Source organism: Protopterus annectens, chromosome 3.part0, assembly GCF_019279795.1.
Source record: "Protopterus annectens isolate FY-2018-M chromosome 3.part0, PAN1.0, whole genome shotgun sequence".
Lineage (NCBI taxonomy): Eukaryota > Metazoa > Chordata > Ceratodontiformes > Protopteridae > Protopterus > Protopterus annectens.
This window is the reverse complement of record NC_056731.1, coordinates 137,128,917-137,156,010: the sequence shown is the minus strand read 5'-3', so window position 1 is coordinate 137,156,010 and position 27,094 is coordinate 137,128,917. Positions and strand designations below refer to the sequence as shown.

General features: G+C 37.5%; 1 protein-coding gene across 1 annotated transcript in view; it reads right to left on the bottom strand.

The window, feature by feature from the left end:
- Nucleotides 1–27,094, bottom strand: part of MALRD1 (MAM and LDL receptor class A domain containing 1) — a 3,217,568-nt gene that overhangs the window by 1,270,373 nt on the left and 1,920,101 nt on the right. Inside the window, exon 19 of the mRNA XM_044065510.1 lies at nucleotides 13,515–13,628. Within this exon, the coding sequence (XP_043921445.1) occupies nucleotides 13,515–13,628 (114 nt within the window). The remainder of the gene's footprint in view (nucleotides 1–13,514; nucleotides 13,629–27,094) is intronic.

Sequence of the window (27,094 nt, the reverse complement as noted above, 5' to 3'; positions counted from 1 at the left end):
TTTGCAATAGCATGCATTTTCTGAAAGATTTGAAGTCTGAAACTCAAATGCCTGTTAATGTTTACAGACTTCAGTCCTCAAAGTTTTGTCAGAAAACCACAAATTTTATGATGCATGGTGAGCAGAACAAGAAGATGAGGTTAAAATATGGACATTCTGTGAAAATGTAGACCATTGAGAGGTATGGGGTATAGGTTCATATAGAGAAAAGCTTCAGGACAAAGTTAAAAAAACACTAGATGACACCAGTTAGAATTTTCGAAAAGGGAATTGGAGTCTCTCAAAAACAGGTCTAGTATTGGAATGCAGTTTCAGGACAATAAGATGTATGAAATTCCTCTGTCCAGTATATCTCTAAACTGTTCAGATTTTTGCATAATGTCCATATTTTTGTCTCATATTTTTGGAGTGTTCCTCATAAAATATTTGGTTTTCTGGCAAATCACTGAGGATTGAAGTCACTAAATAATGACATGCATGTGAGTTTCAAACTTTATATCCTTTAGAAAAATGCATGCTAACACAAAATCAATTATTTCAGCAACTTTCTATGTTTATAAGAGCAATATTTAAAATCTGTCCCTACTTTAAGGCCTTTGTCCCCCTACAGACCTGGTCCAGATTTTTTGCACTAAGGGGTTGAAAATAATGATTTGGGACATACAGAAAACATATAATGCTGTCTTTCCTCATTGCAGATAAAATGTCTCTGAATTTCAAATATCCATGTTGTGGAAACAGACCTTTTTTGCCACAGCTCTTACACCAAGTGCTGAGATTATTTCTGAATCCTTGGGCATAATTCACAATTGTATTTCATCTGACTTTCTGTATTGGTAACTGCACATCACTTCTACTTGCTGGTCTAAATCATTGATCATCACTGCAAATCATTTAAACATTTAGAGAAAACAGACTAAAAATGGCAGGCAATGTTTGCAGCCCCCTCTGAATAGGTGCTGTTCATAAAGTTCCCTTTAAAGATCTCACTCTATGTACACAATAATGCACTTGCTTTTCTTCTCCTTTACTTGTACCTTATATGTATTTTCCATTATTATTTCAGTGATTGCCATAAACATTTCTGAATGTAACTATAATACCTTAGGAAGTACTGTATTTACTGATGGTCTAATACATAAGGAAGACTGCGGGACTCTAACTTCCTTGGACTTGGAAATAACACAAAGAATCAGTTGCACATGGTAAATTTTCTAACTACCATGGGTGTATGGAGGTCAAAGGAGAATTTATCATCAAGATACATACCCAAGTCATTGATGACCTTGTCAGATTTAAATGGAACATTGTCTGTATGATAAGATGTAGTGATGCTGGATTTATCAGAGGAAACTATAGTGTGGAGAGTAACTCCATGATTAATACAAAAAGCAGTTTTTGATCTTGCCCTTACTGGAGAATTATTTATCAGAATGGAATTTGATTTCTGTGTCCAGTTTGCAATCATCTGCAAAGTTGGTTAGCCATAGTCTGGTGATATCAGCTTTCATGTCACTGAAGTATATATCAGAGAAATGGAGCATAGAAGATAGTTCTTTTGGACAGAGCTGGTAAAGCTGTTATGTCTAATAAATACCTCTGACTTTAATATTATGTGTTCTTAGATAACCACTGAATCAATATTTCACTTAATCGACAACGAAAAAAACAGTGCTTCATGTAATCTAAAACTCATTTGATTGACACTACATTTCATCAACACTCATTTCCACTGACAATTTCATACACACTAAATATACTTTCGATACCTTTTTTGCAGGGGGCAAGCCACTCTGTACTTCCAAAGTCGGGGACTTTGCCCCACATCCCCCTAACATAAATATACTAACTCCACAGTCACACACTCATGGAGAAAAATGAATGTTCCTTACACACTGAATCACAGCTGGTACACTGTTGCAACATAACAGAAGGAATTGTCATGATAAAAAATACTGATCAACACTAATTTGCATTGCAATCACTATCCTCCAAAATGACAATAGCAGTCATTGTCTATACATTTTAATTATTTTGAATTTAATGAGTGGCTATCAAATGTATTGCTGATCAAATCAGTCAGTTTTACTTTAAATGAACCACCCTTTTTCTTTGTCGATAAAGTAAACTGTCAATCAAATGAAAGTGACACTGCAGTACAGCCATATGGATTTGGTTATAAACTTGCTATTCTGCTGACATCACATTAGTAGAGATGCTTCACTGCATCTATCCAAGAGGGCTTAAGATTCAGAGGAATAGGCGGAAGCCTCAGGTATGAAGGGTGCTATGCTATTCATGGCTACCGATAATATCAATAAATAGTAAGAAATTGTTTTTGTAGCAATGCTTGAATGTTGAAGAGACAGGATATATTACAGGCTGCAGAAGAAGCTTGTAGGAAGAAGTCACATGGAAATAGACAGACTTGACTAAGGATAGGGAAATAAGCAGGATGGTGCAATTGCAAGCATTATTTCTGAGCACATGGTCAAGCGCATTAATACTTCTGAAAGACAGGGAGACAATTCTAACATGTATTGGCAATGTTGAAGCCCAAAAATCTCTGAGCATATTTATTGTTGGTAGCATACACTTGCCAATTTATGTGTAAATAGTTAAAATCACCCATAGAAATGTTTTCCTTCAATGGGTAACGTTTCTAATCAATTAAGGTATTCTGATGAAATTCCTATTAAAATTTACAAATGAAAGCACTTAACTATTTGTTAACTATTTGAATACATTTTGGCTATGACTTGTCCTGGATATCAATGTGTTTTTTTTTTTGTTTGTTTTTTTTGCAGTTACACAAATGCTTGAGAAAGGAAGACCTCAAGCTGAAATTTGTTTGTTTAGGACAATGGCATTCAGACAAGGAAGAAAACAGGCAGTAAACTATGCTTTTGTTATTTTTATCAGAAACCAGAAAATCACTTGATATATCTAACTCATCAGAAAGCACTACTGATAGTTGCCATTCATTGAATCGTACATGCTAATCTGGCACTGTATCCTTCATGATCTTTATCTTTTTCAAAAGCCACTACCTTTTGAAATAAAAATTGTAACAGCTCCACCTGTATCATGTAATACTAAAAATTCTTCTTCTTTCGGCTTTTCCCAGTTAGGAGTCACCACAGTGGATCACCTGTCTGCTCATGATTGGCAGTGGAGTTTTACAGTGTCTAGTTGCCAACCTTCCACAGAAGGCACACACACACACACACACACACACACACACACACACACACACACACACACACACACACACACACACACACACACACACACACACACCTAGAGCCAATTTAGAGTGTCCAATCCACCTACAGCATGTATTTGGGATGTAGGAGGAAACCGGAGCACCCAGAGGAAACCCACACAACCACAGGGAGGACATGCAGATTCCACACAGAAGGCACCCCAGCCAAGGATCGATCCAGAGAACCTCTTGCTCTGAGGCGACAACGCTAACCGCTGCACCACCGTGACCACCCTATCATGTAATACTAACAATAAACCCTGGTATTTATGATGAGTCATGATTAGACTTACTCCCTTCTGACCATGTGCATTTGTTTTGGAGGCTTTATATTCACTAGCAAACTCTACCATTAAGAAGAACATTATTTAACTTCAATAAGTTATTATCTCCTGATAAAGGACTTTTGTTAGTCCAAAAATCTTGAGAAAGAGTAAAACATTTTTGCTCAATAAAGGATATCACACCACCTCTTTTTTCCCCACTGTTTGTTGTTGCAGGGCCAGCTTGGCTTTTCTTCATTGTTTTCATCTTTCAGCAGAAATTTACACAAAAACATATCACCCAGTCATACATTACATATCCATTATGCACTGGGATTCATTTCTCTAGCCTCTGTGATGATTGCCAGGTAAGAATTTTGCTAACAAGATGCATGAAAACTCCTCCTTTGTAATTTTGTCCCACACCTGAGGAAACTCATAGCATATGGGCACAAGCATGCCCTTGTTCAGTGAATTAGGCTAGGACATAGTCCACTCAGTCATTATTCCAAGCACCTACAAGTTAGGTGTTCTGCCAAAGCCTATACTTGAATTCTTGTTAATAGCCTTGCTACGAAAAATATTCTCACTGTTTCACTGGGTGGGCCTTGAAATAAAGTATTTGTGTCAGGTCTTCTCCGTAGAACAATAAAAAGCGTAATTGTTAATGGTGATGTAATAGATTGTGTTCTGTGATAAGCACTATTGGAGTGACCTGTTATTTTTGTAACTTGTTCTTCTAGTAGCTAGTTCTTAAACACCTTTATTGATATTAAATTATCACTTGTGACATAGAGACATTTACATTTATATAAAAGTAGTCAAACTGTATTAACAAGTTAAAATTAACAAACGTTATGCCTCACATATATTGCTATACATCATATAACCTAAGCAACATTACATAAATTATTCAATTCCTGTCCCCTTTTTTAAACAATAAACATCTTTATTAAACCATCACTTATGACATAAGCAAGCATACATTTATATGAATGAAAACAAACCACACCGGCACAATCCTAGTTGCAAGCATTTTACATCACAAACCATACTGGCACACTCCCAGTCGCAAACATTATACATCACTTATAATCTACCCAATCATATTCAGTGAAACTTTACATAGCTCACATAAGTCCTGCCTTTTTTTAAACTTCATTCCTGCCCAGTATGTATTGTTCCTGCAATTCCCATTTTTTCCTGTGTAGTTTGCTCCAACCTTTTTCTAAAGATCTCAGTTCCAGTTGTTTTTTATCTCTGTTACTATAGTCACTACTTCTAATATAGTTGGTTTAGATTTTGATTTCCATTTTCTAGTAATTGCTTTGTAAGGCAGCCACCATAATTAGAGACAACAAGGCCTTACCATGTCTAGGCAATTCCGATTCTGTATTATACCCTCGTCACAGCAATCTGCCCACCCTGCATCTCCAGCAGTGCATCTCAAAGGGAATCCTTAATTCTGCCAACTCACTGCACTTCCAGAAAATAAGTTCCCAATTATCTCTTTCTTCCCCATCACACCTCCAACATTTGCTATTTACATGAGGAAAAAATTCTCTGACATCTACTTTGGGTATAACAATATTTATGTAAACATTTAGAAGCAAAAATCCTAAATCGTCTAGATTTTGTTGCATATTTGAGAGACAAGGGTAAGAACATTTTGATATCCTCTCTTTATATAAGAGGAAGAAAAGTTAGGGTTTGAACTATTGTTATTCCAAAGTATTTATTTTGGGTGTCCACTGGAAGTGGCTGTCTTTTAAGGTCAATTATATGAAGTAGTTTTGCAGACAAAAGTCTTTTACTGGTTCCAGATAGCATTTATATATTAATGTGTTTGTATTTAGAGATAATCTATTGGTTTGCAACCTATTCCAAAGTTTTTTGAGATTTTTGAAATTGTTTTGGAATGCAACCTATTCCATAGATTTTTTTAAATTGTTTTAGAATGCATCACTGATTTCTTGTATGGGAGGGGGGGTGCTTTTGTGATGAATATATAATCTGCATGTAGAAGTTCTTATGCGACATCATTATGAAAAGGAAAATAAAAGTGGACCAAGAGCTAAGCCTTAGGCAATACCTTTGTTTGTAAATGCAATGTTTGCTTGTTGTTTACCAGATGTGACTGGTAAATGTCCTGGTAAGATTGCATTTAATGAAAGAGGTACAGTCTTCTTCTGAGAATCTATATCGCTAAGTTTTTTTCCCCCTAAATGTTTTTTATCTTGTTCTGATGAAGTCTAGCACTTATTTACTTGCTGAAGGAAGAAAGTGCTTAACTTACAATAAATGCTTTATTACTTGTTCATTTCATTCATCTGTGCATTTGTCCATGGTTAATCCCGACTGCTCCACTGATTTCTGTATCCTTATTTTTTCCTAGATGATATGGACTTTGACGTCAAATGTAGTTTTAGATTTATGAGCATTGGGTCCCTTAAAAAAATTCCTATGTTAAAACATCAGGACTCTTTTTAAAAAAATTCCTTCAAATAATCAGGACAAACTGACAGTAGTGGAGTTACAAATGAAAACCTGTTCAGGCATAATAAAGAAACTGGAGACTGAAATACAACAAGAGAGGGAGAGAGAGAGAGAGAGAGAAAGATTCCCTAGCCTAGTTGAATGGCTGCATCCAGGAGAATCAAAAACAAAGGAAAAAAATAAAAAAAAAATAGACTAAGGAGAATAAATGCAAAAGTAACTGTGTAGCTGGACTATTAGAAAAAAACTGTAGCTAATGACATGAGGATTATAAGTGAGATAATGCACTTATCAAAATACTTAAATCCTCATGTTGAAATGATTCATATAGTGGAACTATAATCCCAGTATGGTAGCAAGATATCCAGGTATGTATCACTGGAAACTTCCTCAGCTACAACAAAAGTCTGGTTACTACAAAACAGCAGACATTATTCAAGCATTCCTTCTGGAAATGTATTTACCAAAAATATGTCTAGACAAGAAAAAACAGCAGATCTGATTTAGGTACTCCTGCGGGAAAATGCCAGTTGAACTTCATAGCTGATTTTGCAAAGGACATCCAAAGGACATGAGAATTAATGTAGAAATACAGATACCAGCTTCAACAGCTGCAGACAGAAGCAAAATAATATATTCAGATATGGTTATTATTCAAGAAATAAGATTTAAGCTGTGGTAAGATAAGAACAAAATATAATATATACTGAAAGACAGAACAAGAACAATGCAGTGCAAATCTTTCACACTACATGATCAGTTAACAGAAAGAGATGTTGAATAAAATGACATATATTGAAAGGCATGCAGTCTATAAAAGTGCTGTTTAGATACTACGTAAGAGACATGCATCAAGAAAAACACAACGGTTAAAGAGAATAGAGGAGGAAATAATAATGCACCTTTTAAAATGAGGCTCTAAATAAAAGATGGCCAGAAAATAGACTTAGGGTCATGCAAAAAATCATGTAAGTTACCAGAGGAATTTGTAGCTCCAGCATGATTAAACAGATTCACTATTAAACAGATTAACATACTGACTGAAATATTTTCTGATAATTCAGAACCAGAAGATGAACACTAGTCTACAGGGCAGCGGAAAGAATTCACAGAATGGAAGGTAGTAATAGGACTTCATCATACAAAACTGGCAGCAACTCTGGTCAAAGGCAATAAATAAAGGTTCAATTAAACTAAAAGGGTAAATGACCTCTCAAGTAACATAAATGTGTATGGAAAAAGGTAACAAGTTTGTTGTTCTTCTGATATGTGTGCATGAGAAAGGGTATGTAAAATATTATGATTAAAATACAAAGCTTTTTATAATTTATTTTTAGTTATTAGTCTAATATGTTATATGTATTACAGTACTTTGATTTTAGCTCCTTAGTTCTGTGTGGGAATGACACTATCTGCAGTAGATGCTTAAAACACCCAAAGTTGTAAATATCATGTTTCAGAAACACAAATGTTTTTCATAAAAATACATTCTTTTGTGGTACCTTTTTATTACAGTTGGAAATTTCTTTGAAGTAAGTTTCATTGAGGAAAATTGAAAATTGTCCTCTGCAGCTGATTTATGTTTCCGTAATTTGAAAAAAATTACCGGAAGGCAAATCAGCTCTTTTTCTCTCACAGTAACATATTATGCCAAAAGGGGTCACACTTCATACTGTGGTGGTGGTGCTGCAGTAGCATTGTCACCTCACAGTAAGACATTGTCCTGTTTGATTCTCAGCTAGAGCGTCTTCGGTGTGGCGACATGCATGAATGGGCATACCTTCGTTGAAGGCCGTGCATCAGGGCTGGCAACTTGGCACGTAAAAATCTACTGCCAATCATTAGCGGACTGGAATTCCGCTGTGGTGACCCCTAACCAGGAAAAGCCAAAAGACCCAATATATATATATATATATATATATATATATATATATATATATATATATATATATATATATTTGTTTTCCAGAGGGCATGCCTCTTGCACTCTCACAGTGGGATCTTGAATCCCTTGCCCCTTTAACTTATATTCCATCTCCATGGTTACTCTGGAGTGGAGAAATGTGAAATACTCTCTGCAAGTGCTTGGTAGCTGCTTTAAGTATCTTACATATGTGTGCTAACCCTAACCTTAATTCTAAACCTTAACCTGACCCTGCCCCTTCTCTAACGCTATACCTTAGCTTATAAAAACTCTTATTGTAACACTGCCTTTACCCAAGGTAATGACACTCACCGCATACATTAGCGTACATGGACAAGATTACATCTATCCTCTTACCTCGCTCTTTCTCCAACCTTAAGATGCAAGAACACTCAAACACACTGTCCCATCACTATATCTATTCCCTAACCAAACCCTAACTCTGTACCTAACCAGCTAGTATTTGTATGCATACTCTGACTCCCATAAATCCATCTTCCTTTTGCTTTTGACATTTCCCCTACTTGAATAAACACACACTTGAGAATGCAGAAATTCAACTATGAGACTTCACGCTCCATTCTTTCAATAAATTAGAGATTCTAGAAAAGTATGGTAACCCAAACAAAGACAGACACGCACATGCACTCACAAACACATAAACACATATGCACACAAACATATATATGCATATAGATATGCATTACTTCTGTGTCATTACTATAGTATTCATCATCCTCCATGCACAACATGCTGGTTCTAAATGAAAAAAAATAATTTCCTTTGGAATGTTCTCTCCCCAGTTATTACTTCATTGCATTCATTAGATTTTAAGCTCTTTGGTAAGTAAAAGCACACAGCAAACATGTTTGCTGTTCTTTGTTCTGTTTCCTCCCTGGTCACAGATTTGTTGAGTTTCTGGGGGATCTAAGGTCTTGTAATCTATGTTGCAATTTACAGCTGATCCCCCCCCCCCAAGTGCTTAAACATTGTTAAACCTCAGAATTCATGGCACTTTTACTGACTAGTCTCATAGTAAAAAATAAAAGTATTTTAATGATATATAAAAACTGAATGAAAACCTTTCTGATTTGCTACTTTTCAAAACATGTAGTTTAAGGGAATATTAGCAGATGAAAGAAAAAAGGGCATATTGCAGTGCATTCAAAAAATGACATAGAAAACAAAGAAATGTCACTGGATTAAATTTCAGTCGGATTATTGAGAGATTCTTAAAGTCAGCAATAATTATGAATTTTCATCCGAAGTAAATACAAAATAAATCTTGAATAAGAGAGTAAAGCATGGAGATCACATTTTTGATGAGACAGAATGCAATCTGAGAACCAGAAAGCTTAACCCAAATTATCAAACTATCCCAGGGATTCTGAAAAAGAACCCTCACCTCCAGCAGCAGTAAGAGCTCTAGCAAAAGTGGACGGTTTCCAAAATGTGGGAAAATGCAACTCAGAAATATGTTAGCTGCAGTGAGGAGACCTTATTATCATTATCAACTAATTTGCATGTTTCTGAATCACAGGCTAACAACTGTGAGTGCAAATCAGTATTTTCCTTTGGTAAGCACCACAGGAGTCCCATGTATCATACTGATACATTCACTCATTCATTTCCCATACCATGTACACATTCAAGCATGCATACAGACAGACAGACATACTTCTTACCTGTCCCTTACTATACAAAATGCCTCTGACATATTTTCTTATTTCTGTCCCTTCCCTAATAAATTATGTATTGTTAAAGACAGTTAATAATACCAGATAACAGCATTTCATTCATCTATTTGTTGTAAAGTATATTGTGATGCTGAACTTACTGCTCTATTAATTTTTTTTTAGTTTAAAAATTTTCCCTGTTTCCATCTAGAATTCCTCTTGGCTTTATACCAAACCATGTCCTAATGAGAAGGCACCACCATCCATTTTGACTGTTCCTGAATTTCACTGAATGCTCCTGTCATTGCTTTTTATACATGTCTTCTCCCTCTTATCTCACTATCCAATGCAATCAGTAAATAATATGAGGCATGAGAATATATTTCTCATTACATACAAAATATGCTCTAATGCTTTCTCCTCTGTTAACGTAGATGGTTAAAGCTCCTGCATGACAGGTTGATTTCTGTTTCAAGTGTGCAGGGTTTGAAGCATTCCTCTTTTCACTTTAACTTTTCTTTTTTTTATGTTCAAAGACTTAAGATAATATGTTAAGCACATCCATGGTAATACAGAGACCGAACACTCTCCTAAAGAAATCTGCATGAGTGACATGGGGACAGGTTTTGAATCTCTTTAAATGTCTTTACCGCATGACATAAAGCGTATTGCTGGTGTGTAATGCCCCCCCCCCCCATAGTCCCATGTCTGTCATGCTGTAAAACATTATTCTGATATCTTTTTAAGTGCATTTGTGGTATGTGCAAAGAGGATCCCTGTTGTCTAGTTTTCTCTGACCCCCCAAATATTGCAGGATTGCTTATTAGTCTAGTAGAGTATAAAGGTGTGACAAACCCTTTACACACACGCATTCACACAATCATGGATACACACAAACAGCACCCACTCAAACAGCATCCACCCATTCATCTATATCTATCTATCTATGCACACACACACACACACACACACACACACACACACACACACACACACACACACACACACACACACACACACACACACATACATCTTCCCTGCTATCCCCTAACTAGTAATCCTACTGCAACTACCCAGGCAGACAGACACTGACACAAACACTCGCACACATGCATGCACATGTGTGAGCACCCAAAGTCACTCATCCCTCTGCATACATTCACATATGTAACCACACACATGCACACATGCTCACATACCTCCAATCATTGTCTATCCACAAAACTCCCAGGCACTTATGTTGAAAGTGATATCACCCATTGAAAGCAATGGGTATATAAAACCTTTTGGGCATGTTCATAAGCATGGCTGACTGGTCAGCTGCATAAATGATGCATTTCTGGGGGGCACATGGCTGATTAGCATAAATCCCTCCTCTGGAATGCCTCATTAGCATTTGCAGTAGGCCACAGCCCACTATGGTGCCATGCTACTTTGTGCTGTAGCACTGTGTAGAGTTACCTCTGAATCAGAAATGGTTACCATGAGGTTCACTCCAGGGTTACACCTCATGGTAACTTTTCAGAATCAAGCTCTGTATCTTCCTTTGCTCATCATTTTCACTTAGAGTAAAATAAAAATTTGATATATATAGTTATAATTTTCCATGAACATTAGTATAGTATTGAAAAATATGATACAAAGTAAAACATATGCTTTTCAGTTTCTGGCCATTGTGGTCTTTTAAACAATTTACTTATTAAACTCTGCATTTCTACTACAACAATACTGAATAAAACTAATTTATTTTACTATGTTGCTTCGTTAATATTTTCTTAAAGAAGTCTTAAAATGCCTCGTCATATCCATTTACGTTTTAGAATGCAGGGTCAAATTAAACAGCATTTTCTCTCACAAAAAATCACAAAAATACTTTTATTTTTCAGAAATTCTGTTTTTTCAAGATTAAAATCCTGAGGATGGCAGAAAATAAATAAAGCATTATGTATTTTGATAGCAGCATGTTGTAATCAGTTCAGCTACCAGTTTAAGGAACATCAATACATCTCCTATCTTGCAAGGATGAATGTGGTGTTCCAAAATGTGTTATTTAAATATTGATGAATGCAAGGCTGTTGAAGAAAGCATCTTCAGTGGACAATAAGCTGTTCAAATGTTGTAAAGATAAGATGAATGATGCTGAATATCAATATAAAAGTGACCTAATATTTCTGTACTTTACAACATGATTATTTTTAAAGGATATAGAGTAACTTTACACTTCCTACATTATAGTGCTTGATGTTTTCATGAGTAACAAGACAGGGATTTGTTGTAATGGTAAGATGATGGTCCCTTACTGAAACATAGTAATATATGGTATAGAACTGCACATTTCTATCACTATACCACCCCCTGTGCTTTTTCGTTACTGAAAGGCTGAGATGTTTCTCATTAACCATTTGCCCCCACAAGCAAAACCTATGAAAATACATAGGTCATGGCTGATAAACATCAATATCATGCTGTTTATTTCTGTGGAATCCAAACAAACACAGAACAGATGGAAATAATTAATTAAATAAGGAGATACCCTGTGACCTAGTGAAATCCTTGGTCAACTGAAATTTGGGCTGTATTCAAAGAAAGTTTGTGGATTATCCTTAGAGCTATTGCTACCCTGAAATTGTATTGTGTTCATACATACAGAAGCACTCTCTACTGAATGTGGAAATTCATACAGAGATAAAAATTGCAAACTGCAGTGGTGGTGCTGCCGTCGCCTCACAGTAAGACGTTGTCCTGTTTGATTCTCAGCTAGAGCGTCTTCTGTGTGGAGACATGCGTGAATGGGCGTTCCTTCATTGAAGGTTGTGCATCAGATCCGGCAACTCAGCACGTAAAAATCTACTGCCAATCATTAGCAGACTGGAGTTCCGCTGTGGCGACCCCTAACCGGGAAAAGACGAAAGACACAACAAGACACAGCATTGAAGCTTATGCTACAGATTTATATGCTGCAAGAGAGTGACTTTGTCATAAAGTGAGAAGTGATATCAGAAAGTTCCAGACCTCACCTGTCTAGCCATAAGAAAATATGGAATATGGCTGGAACTTTATGTGAATGTCATGTAATATAGGAAGATTAACTCTTTAAACGTTCATCCTTTATGGCATACTTTCTAATCTGGGTTCCAATTCAGATGAGGATGTTTTGAACTGAAATGGTTTGGTCCATATTATATTCTAAATAGAAATGATTTCAGCAATTGAGCTACTCAGTAACTTTTGTATTTGACATGCAAAAAATGTCAAATAAATCAGTAGCATTTATTTTGTCTGAAGAACTTAATAATTTATACTTTTTTCAGCTCATAAATGTGTTTATCCATATGACAACTAAATTCAGCATTTAACCGGTTTTGACAATTCCTATGAAAAAAAAATGTTCACACCAGATTTTCCCCATGCACAGATATTTGAGTCTCAGCCAACACTTCCCACTTTGTTCCCATGGAAATGCTCTATAATGCTAATATGACACAGAAATAAAACAAATTCAGAGATACTATGATATATTCTGAGCATTGTGTATACTATTTCTAAGGGGAATATAACACTTTGTACATTGTGATCTTTCAAGTTCATGAAATAGACTGAGTGCACAACTATACACACACACACACACACACACACACACACACACACACACACACACACACACACACACACACACACACACACACACACATATGCAGACTATAATATTTCACATCTGTCCTAACAGATCAGAATACTGCTTTTTGCAGCACTCATTATAAGCAAAAAACATGTTGTTTTTATTGTTGTTTCATTCCCATAATGATATTAGTATCAAATGGGATTGTCATAGTACTAGTCAGAAAGGGCAGTAGTAGAGAACACATTATCAATGATACTTTTATACTTACCGCAGTCATATTCATCAGATGTGTCTTCGCAGTCAGGTTTGTAATCACAGATGAAGCCAGACTCTATGCACTTCTTATTCTGACAAAAATAATCAGATTCCACTGGGCACTGGCCTGACTGATCTATGGCTGAAATCAAAATAAATCACTGCATTAATTGATACAGGGTCTAAAACACTGACTATGTTTGTTATCATCAAGGTCAGTTAAACTTTTTGTTATTTTGAACAAACTGAAACTATGATTGTTGTGTTTTGTAAGTGATTTTACTTTTTGTTGTGCATTAATGACAGCAATCACAGTCCATGGTGCTATAGGAGAACCCAGCTATGTCTTTCACATTGATGCATGACTTGAGTTTGGAACATTACATCTTGCTTTCCAAATAGAATACAATGTTTAGTAGGTAATTTCTAGATATGATGAAAGAAAGAAAGAAACTAAATTAGCTGTTGGTTCTAGACAGCATGCACACATCAATAACATAAACACGACCTATATCTGATGTTTGTAACATTTTTGTCATTGCTATTACATGCAAAAATGTTTCTCAACATCAATTAATTGGCATGGTAATGTTAACTGTTTAAAGACATTGATTCATTGTGAAACTCTTAATTGTTTACAGCCTGGACCATATCATAGACCCCAGTTCAAAATTATGATTGAAAAAAAAAAATCATGTAATAGATCGTTCAGATAATTTTATATAGACACCTGGGGCATCATCAGATGAGTACCAAATCCCTTGACAGGTTATTCAGCCAAATAAAATTCCTTGTAAGCTGCCGTTTTCATGCCATTAAAATGTAACCAACTGTACACCTAAAATACAGACACACACATATAAACCCTAAACCACGCTACCCCAAAACAACCACTAAACACAATTCATACTTAATTCAAAGCAAAAACAGAATCAATAATAAAATCAAACAAACACATCGATGATGGTCTGCATCTCCTATTTAGAGTTAAAATAGAAACCTCATAGAGTGTACACAATAAATCTACACACTTAACTCAGGCAAAATCCCTCACACAGCACTGCCATCGAAAATCTACTCCTAGAAATAACATTTTCATATTAGAAAAAGCTGAATGAATCAATCAATAAATAAGCAAATACATAAAAAGTAAAATAAAATAGAGACCTAGTAAATTGAGTTTCCCATAATATAGATGTAATTTTTGCTTTTCAAACCTTTCAACTAAAAATAAAATAAGCAAAGAGCATAATCAATAAAAATCAATACTTCTTAACAAAATTCTATTTACAGTGCTTACATACATAAATAAAATAGTGTTCCATAAAAACTGAGTTAAAAATTACACTAGAACTAGAATAGAAATCTACCTTCATAAAAGCCTGCACAAACTACTTAAGCCTTTTTTTCAGTAAAATATGGGGAACAAAGCTAGTCACTGACGTTAATGAGAAATGCTACTATAGCCTGAAAAATGTATGGAAAAAAGTAGATAAATGTACTATGTTGAAGTCTGAGTTGCTCATTAAAACTTAAGGAGCTACAATGTCCCATTGAGGTTTATCAGAAATTGTACTTTAACCTAAAAAAAAAGGAAAAAACAGAAAACAATGAATAAACATATGTTGAGGTATGATTATCTCTACATGAAATATTTTATACAATAAGCAAGATCGATGTAAATTGACAATGAGGAATTTTGCTATTACAAGTATGGAAAACAGAAATAGTTATTTCACTGCACTTCTTTTAAATGAAGGGTTCAGTAGACATATATATCTAGAGAGAGAGAAAAAAAAAAAAAAAATATATATATATATATATATATATATATATATATATATATATATATATATATATATATATATGTGTGTGTGTCTGTATACAGATATATGTAGATGGAGACATAAAAATAGATATTTATTGCTTTTGTTTGCCAGGAAAGTCCAACTGGGTATAAAAAAATAAATAAATAAATAAATAAAACTTCACAGGTGGCCTGGGGAAAGCTCCAAGGAGACATAGCAAGTATGTATTACAATTATTAGTATATTCTAAAATCTTTATACATTGCAAAAAATAGTACAGTTTAAAAACATAAGTATGCTCTAAACATTTGTACATAGTAATGCATTATAATAGACATATTTAAGTGTATATACTTCTTGTTTGTATACATCTGTATAATATTATGTGCGAGGAAAGGAAATGAACATTAATACAGGAAGTAATGCTAGAAAAGTTACTGCAGATAAATATAACATCATTGATGTAACTGATGTACATCAAGATTTAGTATAGGAACATATCTTATTATATTATGTGCAGTATAAATTACTGTTATGGTATTCATATACAGTATAATTATTCAAAAGTGTAAGATAAGTATGGTATTCGATGAAGTGGAGAAGTGAGATAATAAGTAGAAGTGCCCGCGATGACTATGACGCCTATGAGATATAGTTGTAAGTGTTCAAAAGTATCCATTATTAAGAGATTGAGAGGAGTCTTAAGATTTTACTAGTGCTGTCAAAATCTAATGCAATGTGCATGATGTGTTGAATGAAAACTTATATTTTTTAATATAGTGCTTATGAGGCTGTAGATTCAATATTTTTTAAGGTGTTCTTGCAGAGTTTTCTCTGATAATAGTTCAGAGATGTCCTATAGAAACAGTAGGTTGTAATAGAGCATCAGTAAAATAAGGCAGCAACCTTGGATATACATGGTAGCTACATGGTCTAAATTGAGTCACAGATGATTTCAGAGCATATTTGTATATTTGAAAATGTTTCCACTTTAATAGATAGCAGGGTATTATGCCATGATTTAGATATACAGACAGAAAAAAAAAACCTCATTACTTTCAGAACTGTCTTTTTGGTGTTTCTGCTAAGTACCGATATTTAAATCTCAGATTCTTTGTGGGACAGCCCCATGTTATATTATATATGTTGTGAGATTGCTGGAGTTTTTGTGACACTGCATAGTATTTTGTGAGCTTTCTTAAGCTGTGTGTACCAGAAAAGCTGTGGAAGCTCTAACCAGTTTATTTTCTTAAGAACAAAGCAGTAATTTGTGCAGGTGGGTAGGTTAGTGGCAAATATGGATATCTTATTATAGCATTGCTAAAGTTTGAACAGTTTTGCTGTAATAAGATATCCAAACTGGCCACCAACCAAATGATACAATAACTTTACTTTCTGCCGTCACTTTGCATACACACACACACACACACACACACACACACACACACACACACACACACACCAGTTGCCATATAACAAGCAATATATTAAAGCATTACTGCACTCTTTTCCAAGTTTTTATTGTTTCACACTTTCTTCTTTACTGGTCAACATGTCTTTAAATAGTCATCAGCAAATGCACATGCTTGTTAATATTTCAGTTTTGTACATAGTAATGCATTATAATAGAGATATTTAAGTGTATATACTTCTTGTTTTTATACATCTGTATAATATTATGTGCGAGGAAAGGAAATGAACATTAATACAGGAAGTAATGCTAGAAGAGTTACTGCAGATAAATATAACATCATTGATGTAACTGATGTACATCAAGATTTAGTATAGGAACATATCTTATTATATTATGTGCAGTATAAATTACTGTTATGGTATTCATATACAGTATAATTATTCAAAAGTGTAAGATAAGTATGGTATTCGATGAAGTGGAGAAGTGAGATAATAAGTAGAAGTGCCCGCGATGACTATGACACCTATGAGATATAGTTGTAAGTGTTCAAAAGTATCCATTATTAAGAGATTGAGAGGAGTCTTAAGATTTTACTAGTGCTGTCAAAATCTAATGCAATGTGCATGATTTGTTGAATGAAAACTTATATTTTTTAATATAGTGTTTATGAGGCTGTAGATTCAATATTTTTTAAGGTGTTCTTGACAGAGTTTTCTCTGATAATAGTTCAGATATGTCCTATAGAAACAGTAGGTTGTAATAGAGCATCAGTAAAATAAGGCAGCAACCTTGGATATACATGGTAGCTACATGGTCTAAATTGAGTCACAGATGATTTCAGAGCATATTTGTATATTTGAAAATGTTTCCACTTTAATAGATAGCAGGGTATTATGCCATGATTTAGATATACAGACAGAAAAAAAAACCCTCATTACTTTCAGAACTGTCTTTTTGGTGTTTCTGCTAAGTACCGATATTTAAATCTCAGATTCTTTGTGGGACAGCCCCATGTTATATTATATATGTTGTGAGATTGCTGGAGTTTTTGTGACACTGCATAGTATTTTGTGAGCTTTCTTAAGCTGTGTGTACCAGAAAAGCTGTGGAAGCTCTAACCAGTTTATTTTCTTAAGAACAAAGCAGTAATTTGTGCAGGTGGGGAGGTTAGTGGCAAATATGGATATCTTATTATAGCATTGCTAACGTTTGAACAGTTTGCTGTAATAAGATATCCAAACTGGCCACCAACCAAATGATACAATAACTTTACTTTCTGCCGTCACTTTGCATACACACACACACACACACACACACACACACACACACACACACACACACACACACACACACACACACACACACACACATACCAGTTGCCATATAACAAGCAATATATTAAAGCATTACTGCACTCTTTTCCAAGTTTTTATTGTTTCACACTTTCTTCTTTACTGGTCAACATGTCTTTAAAGAGTCGTCAGCAAATGCACATGCTTGTTAACATCTCAGTTTTGCTACTGTATGCTCTATAGTGACTTTTGAAAGGGATGGGATCAATAACTCAGTGAAACTGAGAAACAACAAACACTTTCTTGGTACTAAATGAGAAATAACCAAAGTCAATGACAGAGGAAAACTCAGGATGTTTTTATTTAAATAAAAATAGCAACATCAAATTTTATTCTCGAACTTCAAAAAGGAGGGATAGAAACTGTGGCATTCAATGCAGTCCCTGTCAATCAAACAATAAAAATCAGGGTCCTCATACTCTTACCTGCACTAATAAAATGTGAGACCATATGCTTATTAAACATTTTCAGACTGAAGTATGCAGTTTTATGTCATGAGTGAGAGAAAAAATAGCTGCAATAAAAAGTTTTCTCCCATGTCCTGACCCAGTAATGACAAACACAAGTGCTGGTGCAACCATTTATTAGGATCACAGTTATACAACAAATAGCATTTACCTTCTGAAAGAACCACATTTGTAACACTGCATAAAATTGACTAGTTTCACTGAACAACTCCATATGCTGCCACTTGTCACTGAAACACCCATGCCAGCCTGACTTAATTAGCCTGAATGCCATCCACTGTTTCCTCTCAGCATTCTTGGTGAAAAAGTCTTCACCTGCAGGATAGGGGTGTGGATGTAGCCATAGCTTTGCTTAGCTGAGAGCACACGAGGTGAATGAAAGTGCATGTGTACGTAGATGACAACGCGCTCGAAACCCGGTAAATGGCTGCATGCGGCGTGCACCACAGCTGAAACAAGAAGGTTACCGGAAGACAATAAGGAAATGCCGCAGGAGGGTAATTGGAGTACAACTGAGTAATTAACACCTATTAACTCACAGTGGGCCATTGATGGTAGCTAACAAGGCTGCTAGTAGCAACCTGCAGAACAGGATAGGGGAGGTGCCAGATTGCAATGAAAAGAGAACTGTCACCACAGAGCAAATCAAACCTGCAGTAGATCAGCTATAGAACACATTTCCCAAACACAATCCTGGGTTGGGAAAGTACAAAACAAGAAAGCGGGCTGCTGGATGCATGCCTGACAATGGGAGGGAAATCGTTATGAAAAGTGAAGGCAAGGGCAAGAGGTGATCCATGGCAGCTAAATGTAATTCAACACCAAAGGCACCACAATAGCAGTACCTGCGGTAAAACACATAAGATGCACTGCAGCTCTGATTGTACATGCACACCCTATGACATCATCAGCTTCCAAAGCACAATAGTATAAAGTGTAAAGGCACCTCACACACACTTGTGTATTCCCAAACACTGCACCATCAGTGTAAACAGACAGAGAACTTTTACAATGTACTTGTTGGGAGCTGCCATAGCTGTGATTCATCACCATGTGTTGGAGACAGAAGGTGGTGTGGAGGATGATGCTGACATCCACCTTGGGCCTCAGAGGAGGAGAAGAGTGTTCAGACCAAGGGTAACCTACCAGGGGCTAGATGATATGGAGATAGTAGAGCGTTACAGGGTGGACAGGGACATCATACAGCAAATCATTGAGCTGTGCCAGCCACGCCTTAGAGCCAGATACAACAGAGGGGAACATGAAGGTATATGTATGCTTGAGAATACTAGCCACAGGTACCTTTCAGAGGCCAACTGGAGATATCATGGGGATCTCACAGTCATCAGCATCTAGGGTACTCCACCAGTTCCTGGATGCCATGTTACCACATGTCAATGAGTATATATACTTCCCCCGAACTCAGGAGAAGTTGGCTAGCAATATGCGCCTCTTCCACCATGTGGCAGACTACCCGGAGGTACTGGGTGCAATAGACTGCACGCACATACATATCAAGTCACCACCCAGTGAGCATGGAAGGAGCTACATAAACCACAAGGGATACCACTCCATCAACTGCCAGGTCATGTGCAATGCCCAGGGCGTTATCACAGATGTGTGTGCTGGCAGCCCTGGAAGCTACCACAACTCCCACATCTAGCATGCCTCACAGCTGTACCAGGTATTTGTCAGGGGGGACATCCCATATGGCCACCTTGTGGGGGATGCTGGCTATGCACTGGAGCTGTGGATGATGACTCCCATCAGAAATGCACACATACCCATGCAAGAATGCCATAATGAGGCACATGCACAAACCAAAATCATCATAGAGCGTGTGTTTGGGATGCTGAAATCACAGTTCCATTGCTTGGAAATATCTGATGGAGCCTTGCAGTACTCTCCAGGCATGTGTGCCCACATCTTCATAGTATGTGCCAAGCTTCATAATATGATCCTGCAGAAACAGCTGCAGCATGGACATGTTGGTGAAGGCCCTCACAGCCCACCACAATTGCCAAGGTCATCACAGGCACAGAGGGATTCAGACCACGAACACACTGTGCCAGCCCCAGTAGGAAGACGGAGGCGTGCCCAATGTGCCCATGCCTTGGCAAAGAGGGAACGTATAGCACATACACTGACAGTGTAGGCCCCTATGGACTGACACACTTCTCCACCTGCAGACACAGTAAAATGGATGGCTCACACACATGACCACCTGTAAATTGCCATGTATAGGTGGTCTACTGTGTACATCCTACATAGGCAGCCCTCGATTATTGCACACACAACAGCTATTGGTACAAGGTAAGTCAACACCTGAACAGTAAATTAAGCTAACAGCATGTGTTGATACTGTATGTATAGGTTCCTAGGTACATCAGTAGGTACATGCCTAATAGTCAGAGGCCATTCATCAGCCTAGCCAAAATGTGACTGCTGTCACCACCCCATTGATTAACTAACTGTCCCTCTGTGGAGCAGAGCCAATTGCTGGATCCCTGGGGTGTAACCACTGTTCCCCACCCACTCTGCAAGGATTCCCTGGTGTGTTAATGAGGGGCTCCATATAATGCAATCAGGGATGTAGTTCCAAAGCATGGGGAGTACCCATGACAGGTATCTGTCACCCCAGCATTCTCCAGTTATGGTTGTGGCAAGGTGTAGCACATTACAGTGTGTGGCTCACTGTGACATGGATTCCCATAGCTGGAGCACATCCATTAAGCATCACTTGGACATACCATTAATAGGTATCATCCATATGTAAACTAACTTAGTTACACATTTGTTTGCAATATGGAGGAACAGCCATAGTACAGTCCACATACTAAACACCATAACACTTGTACATATCCCAGATGGCCCAGTGGTAAAGCCACTGACTGTCTCGTGCATGTTCCCGGTTCCACGACCTGCAAGGGCTGTTACGTAATTCTGATGTCCCGAATAATGGATGTTGGATGCAGGTCATTAGAGCATGTTTAAGCACATGTTAGTGGGTTTTTGCACCAGCAAGTGTCGGTAAGCGTTGTTTAAACATGACTACACTGATATGCGCAAAACAGGTCTAAGCTTTGCTGAATATCGCACAGATCATGGGCAAAGCTGGCCAGAACCACTGAAATTTGTGTTATTCACCCTTGTACTAATAGTGCCTGCTCTGAGAGGTAAAACAACCACTGCCAGGAGTAGAACACGCAACCATGTACACAATCACCTGCCACTAAACTACCTGAGATGTATCAATGGCAGGTGTGTATTGTGACAGGTTAAAACACAAAAGGGCGGAGTTCTGGAAATAGTATACACCGCCATGTACCCAACGAAAGGTGTGTTCTCTCTCTCTCTCTCTGTCCATATATATATATATATATATATATATATATATATATATATATATATGTATATATATATATATATATATATATATATATGTATATATATATATATAGAGAGAGAGAGAGATAGAAAGGGTGACAGAGAGATACACAACAATATATATATATATATATATATATATATATATATATATATATATATATATATATATATATGCAGATATATAGATAGGTTAACAACATGTACACAACCATGGAGGTACATATAAATAGGATACTACCAAATACCGAATGCTTTACATACAGACACATGTAATCACAAGGCTTAAAGACCGAAAGACCACAGTACCGGAACACTAGAACCATGAGTTCTATTATCACGATGTTAAGGGACATTTAGTTAGTGCTTCTGGTGCTGTGGTCCAGGTAGGTACTGTGTTTAAGTGTGTTTCTGATTGCTGTAGTGTGTGAAAGTGTGTGTTCTGAGTGCGGTGTGTGTTTCCGTGGGACTGTATTGTGTGTGTGTGTGTGTCTGCTTCGTGTGTCTGTTCGTGCTATCTCGAAGGTAGATTATTACAGTAGGTGTGGTGTGGGGGGGGCACAGCCACCCACATGGGGTGTGTATGGGGGCATGGCCACCTGGCCATATGTAGTGTAGGATGGTTTGTTTGGATGTGATGGGTAGCGGTGTGTGTGTGTGTGTGTGTGTGTGTGTGTATGTGTGTGTGTGTGTGTGTGTGTGTGTGTGTGTGTGTGTTCTGTGTTTGTGTTAGTTCTGGGAGCTTGACTGTCGCGACTTTGAGTGTAAAGTATTGTGGGGTTTGGGAGTCTGTGAACGGTAATGTGGTTGTTGGAAGTGTGTGCATTCCTGAATCTGTGGGTATGCTGTATACAGTGGTTGAAGTCTTCAAATATGTGCACAATATGGGCCATAGCAATCACACATTCTGCCACGACCGAACGTTATGAACAAAGGATATGGAGACTATATTATAGCAATAACCCACGCCTGGGTGTGGGTAATGCTGGATTTACCCACGGTTGGTGTGGTTTGGTCATGAGGTCGAAGCCTGAGTGGCCAAACAAAGACAACCGTGGGTAAATCCAGCATTACACACACCCAGAAATGGGTTGTTGCTATTATACAATGACATTATTTAAGAAAAAAAAATATTATTTTTCTTAAATAATGACATTGTATAATGCCTCCTTGCTGCTCTTCCGCAGCTGTCTGGTATTTTGCAGCAGTTCTGATGTACTGCGCATGTGTATGCTTACGCAGTATATCAGAGCTGTGGGCAAAAGCAATGGAGAAAGCAAGATCTCTGTTGCTTTTTACAAAGTGTCTTGCTATGTTATAGGAGTTTAACATAGTGAGACAGCTTTATAAAAGCAACGGAGTACTGCGCATGCATATGCTTATGCAGTACATCAGAGCTGTGGGCAAAAGCAATGGAGAAATCAAGATCTCCATTGCTTTTTACAAAGTGTCTTGCTATGTTAAAGGAGTTCAACATAGGGAGACAGCTTTAAAAAAGCAATGGAGAATCTCTGTTACTTTTTTAAAGCTGTCTCACTATGTTAAACTCCTTTAACATAGTGAAACACTTTGTAAAAACCAATGGAGATCTTGCTTTATCCGTTGCTTTTGCCCACAGCTCTCATGTACTGCATAAGCATACGCATGCGCAGTACATCAGAACTGCTGCAGAATACCAGACAGCAGCAGAAGGGCAGCAAGGAGGCATACAATGTCATTATTTAAGAAAAATAATTATTTTTCTTCTTAAATAATGTCATTGTGTAATAGCAATAACCGACTTCTGGGTGTGGGTAATATTGGATTTACCCACTGTTGTCTTTGTTTGGCCACTCGGGCTTCACCCTTGTGACCAAACCACACCAGCCATGGGTAAATTCAGTATTACCCACACCCAGGCATGGGTTATTGCTATAATACACTATTACAAATATGCGCTATGGAAATGAGCTAAAGATAGGGTTACCACCTGTCCCAGCTTGCGAGGGGCAGTCCCTCTATGCGCGGTAGTGTCCTGACCAAAATTAGTACAAATACTAATGTCCTATAATCTCAAGACGTTCTGCATGTTCCATATTTAATGTAATGGTTGCATAAAATAGTCATCTGTATCTAAAATACCTACATGTAACAAGAAACAGGATAAGCAAGTAAACCGCTACAAGAATATAAGCTTTGATATAGGCATATATGTAAAGTTCTATACTTTGTACTGACCGTGGGTATGTGTCAGCCTCTAAAATCCAATGTGTGTCCTGCAAATGTCCCACTATGGCCATTTGAAAAGGTGGCAACCCAAGCCAAAGAGGTTCAGTCACCAACACAACTTCAATGAGTGCATATATCTGTGACAGAAATACACGAGGCAGCTTTCATGTAGCAACATTTCATTACATACCAATGTATTTCCCAAGGGAATGAAGGACCAACATCACCTGCATGCTATACAGGAACTAATTAACAATGGCTTAATGAATAAGCCTACAATAACCATAGTATTAGTCTACTAAATGATAGGTCTTCAATTAGGGAAGGAGCCCTCACACACATATGGTATATATATATAAGTGCAGTTCCTGCACACCTTCATCTGATATGTACACCCACCTACATCTTCTCCACACCCAAAACAATTGCAATACAGACTGTAATAACATCACAAACATCCACTCACTCTATGACATCTGCAGAAGCCTTAACATACCTTGTGAGAGACACACTATAATGGCCCTATGTGAAATCGTTGCTGTTGTACAATGGAACAGACGCCAATGTTACAGGGTTTGGTTGCAATAATCCTGTATCAGACGGCTGATATAACAGCTACACTCACATGTAGAACTACATCCTCTAGCCATTACACACAATCGACGGGGGCCATGAAGTTAAAATATCTCTGTGTCTCTCCATATAGCTGTTGCAATTCATCACAAACAACACATCCAGGCCATCTTCCTCGAAGGTAGGGCAAAGGGACAATGGCCAAGTAGAGTATTCAATTATACCCCACTGTTGCCATGTAATTGGCTAATGGAGTAGCTGCACAGCTGATGTGCATGTAATCATCTACTCCGGAACACCACATATTACTGGTATCTACGTATAAAAGGATGGCTTGTCATACATTCAAACCATATGTACATACGAGAAAACCGTTAAAACAGAAAAGGAATGGGACTGATAGCCTCACAATAAGATGCTGTCCAGTTCAATTCTCAGCTAGAGCATCTTCTGCGTGGAGACATGCGTGAATGGACATACCTTCGTTGAAGGTTGTGCGTCAGGGCTGGTAAATCGGCATGTAAAAATCAACTACCAATTATTAGCAGACCTGAGTTCCGCTGTGGCGACCCCTAACCAGCAAAAGCCAAAAGACACAACATTATAGACAACTCGGAATACTTATAACGTATGTAGAACACTCAGTATGTTAGTGTATGTAGTGCCTGTTCTGTATTAATGAAAGTGTACGCAATGCATATAGTGGGAAAAGGTATTATGTAGTGATGTATTATTGAGCACAGTAATGCTCGTAGAAATTGTGTGTACTGCTGTGGGCCACAAGGTAAAAACCTCATACACCACAAGGGATGCTACATAAGGACTTTAAACACAATTCCACTCCAGCCGCTGTCAGTGGCAGGGTTTGTCCAACAATTACGTGCCATAACAGGGGATAGTATATAATGATATAATGTGACAGTAGGCATATGTATGGGCGTATAACTGAGAATAACATGTCTAAGGTGGTCCTGCTGTGCAAGTATGATTTGCACTGTGGGATATTGTTGCAAAAATGTGAAATGTACAGTATTGTAGGTAGATGTGTCTAACATTTTACATAGCATTACTGTTATACTATGCAAACATCAGGTATGTCTATTGGTATGTACAATACACAATAAATGGATACACATGACTTGTAGTCACCAGACAGTGTATCAGCATAATAGCTAATTGAAATGGAAGAGCTAGTCAATTATCCATGCACAAAGGACATGTAATAGCTTCATAGGTTCATAGTTAGGTACTATGATGTCTGGCCAAGTCCATTTGTAAGCTTAACTACAGTGTTTTCACTTGCGGCACCTCCCCAGGTTAGTGTCCTGTGCCTGTGAACAGCAGAGCCATTTGTTTTCTGTGCCTCTGTACAGCAGAGCCACTGCAGTGATCCCTGGTGTACATGTCTGTCTCCCATCCACCCATCGAGGTATCTCTTGAAGAGTGCTAGTGAGGTCCCTGCCTGATGTACATAGGAATCATGTTCCAAAGCATGGTGAGTGTCCGGGTCAGGAATGTATCCCTCCAGCACGTCCTAATCATTGTTGCATTTAGGTACATATCCCAGAGCATGTGAGCCTCAGTGGCTTTTGTTTATGTGGAGCATATCCATCAATATTGTTTTGGACATGGGCCTTATATGTTCAGCAGAGATCACCTCTGAGTATGCGGTATGCAAATGAGTACAGTTGGGGTTTCTGTAGTTGGGCTGCATACATCATCCTTCGGAGGTCAGTAATCCTCTTGGTGTGGTAACATTGTGGTATTTAAAGCCGTTGCTGTTGTCTCATAATGTACCTCCCAAATGGGGTGTTGTACCCTTTAATGTGTTTCATAGGTCATGAGTAGAGAGGCACAATGGATGCCTTTGTTCTGGCTACAAACCCATTATAGATTAGGGTGGCCACGTAGAAGGATATCCACACCACCTTGGCAATATAGTTATCAAAGGAGTGGATGCTATCTACTTGGGTTCTAAGATCCCTTATTATGTCTTATGTATGTAGGGGACTACCACCTATGTGATAGTCCGTGGGTGATTGGTGTAATCCAAAGGGGATGTCTATGCACCTTGTGGCATGCAGCTTGAGGCCACGTTATTGACAGCAGTTATCCATCCCAGAGACACCCTTATGAAGGGTGTCTGTATCAGCTGGTGAATCAAGCATAGCCCCTAGTTTGCAGTCATCTACAAACCTATTCAGGGTAAGTCCTTCTGTGCTAGCCTGTACCTCAGAGAAGCATATACCGAACATGAGGGGCCCTATGACCGAGGACTGTGAGACGCCAATTGTAACTGATTTACAGTAGGAACTAGGGTATGCTACCCTCACTGTGTGGGTTCTGTCCATGAGCCACTCTGCATAACATCTTGTGACGTAGGG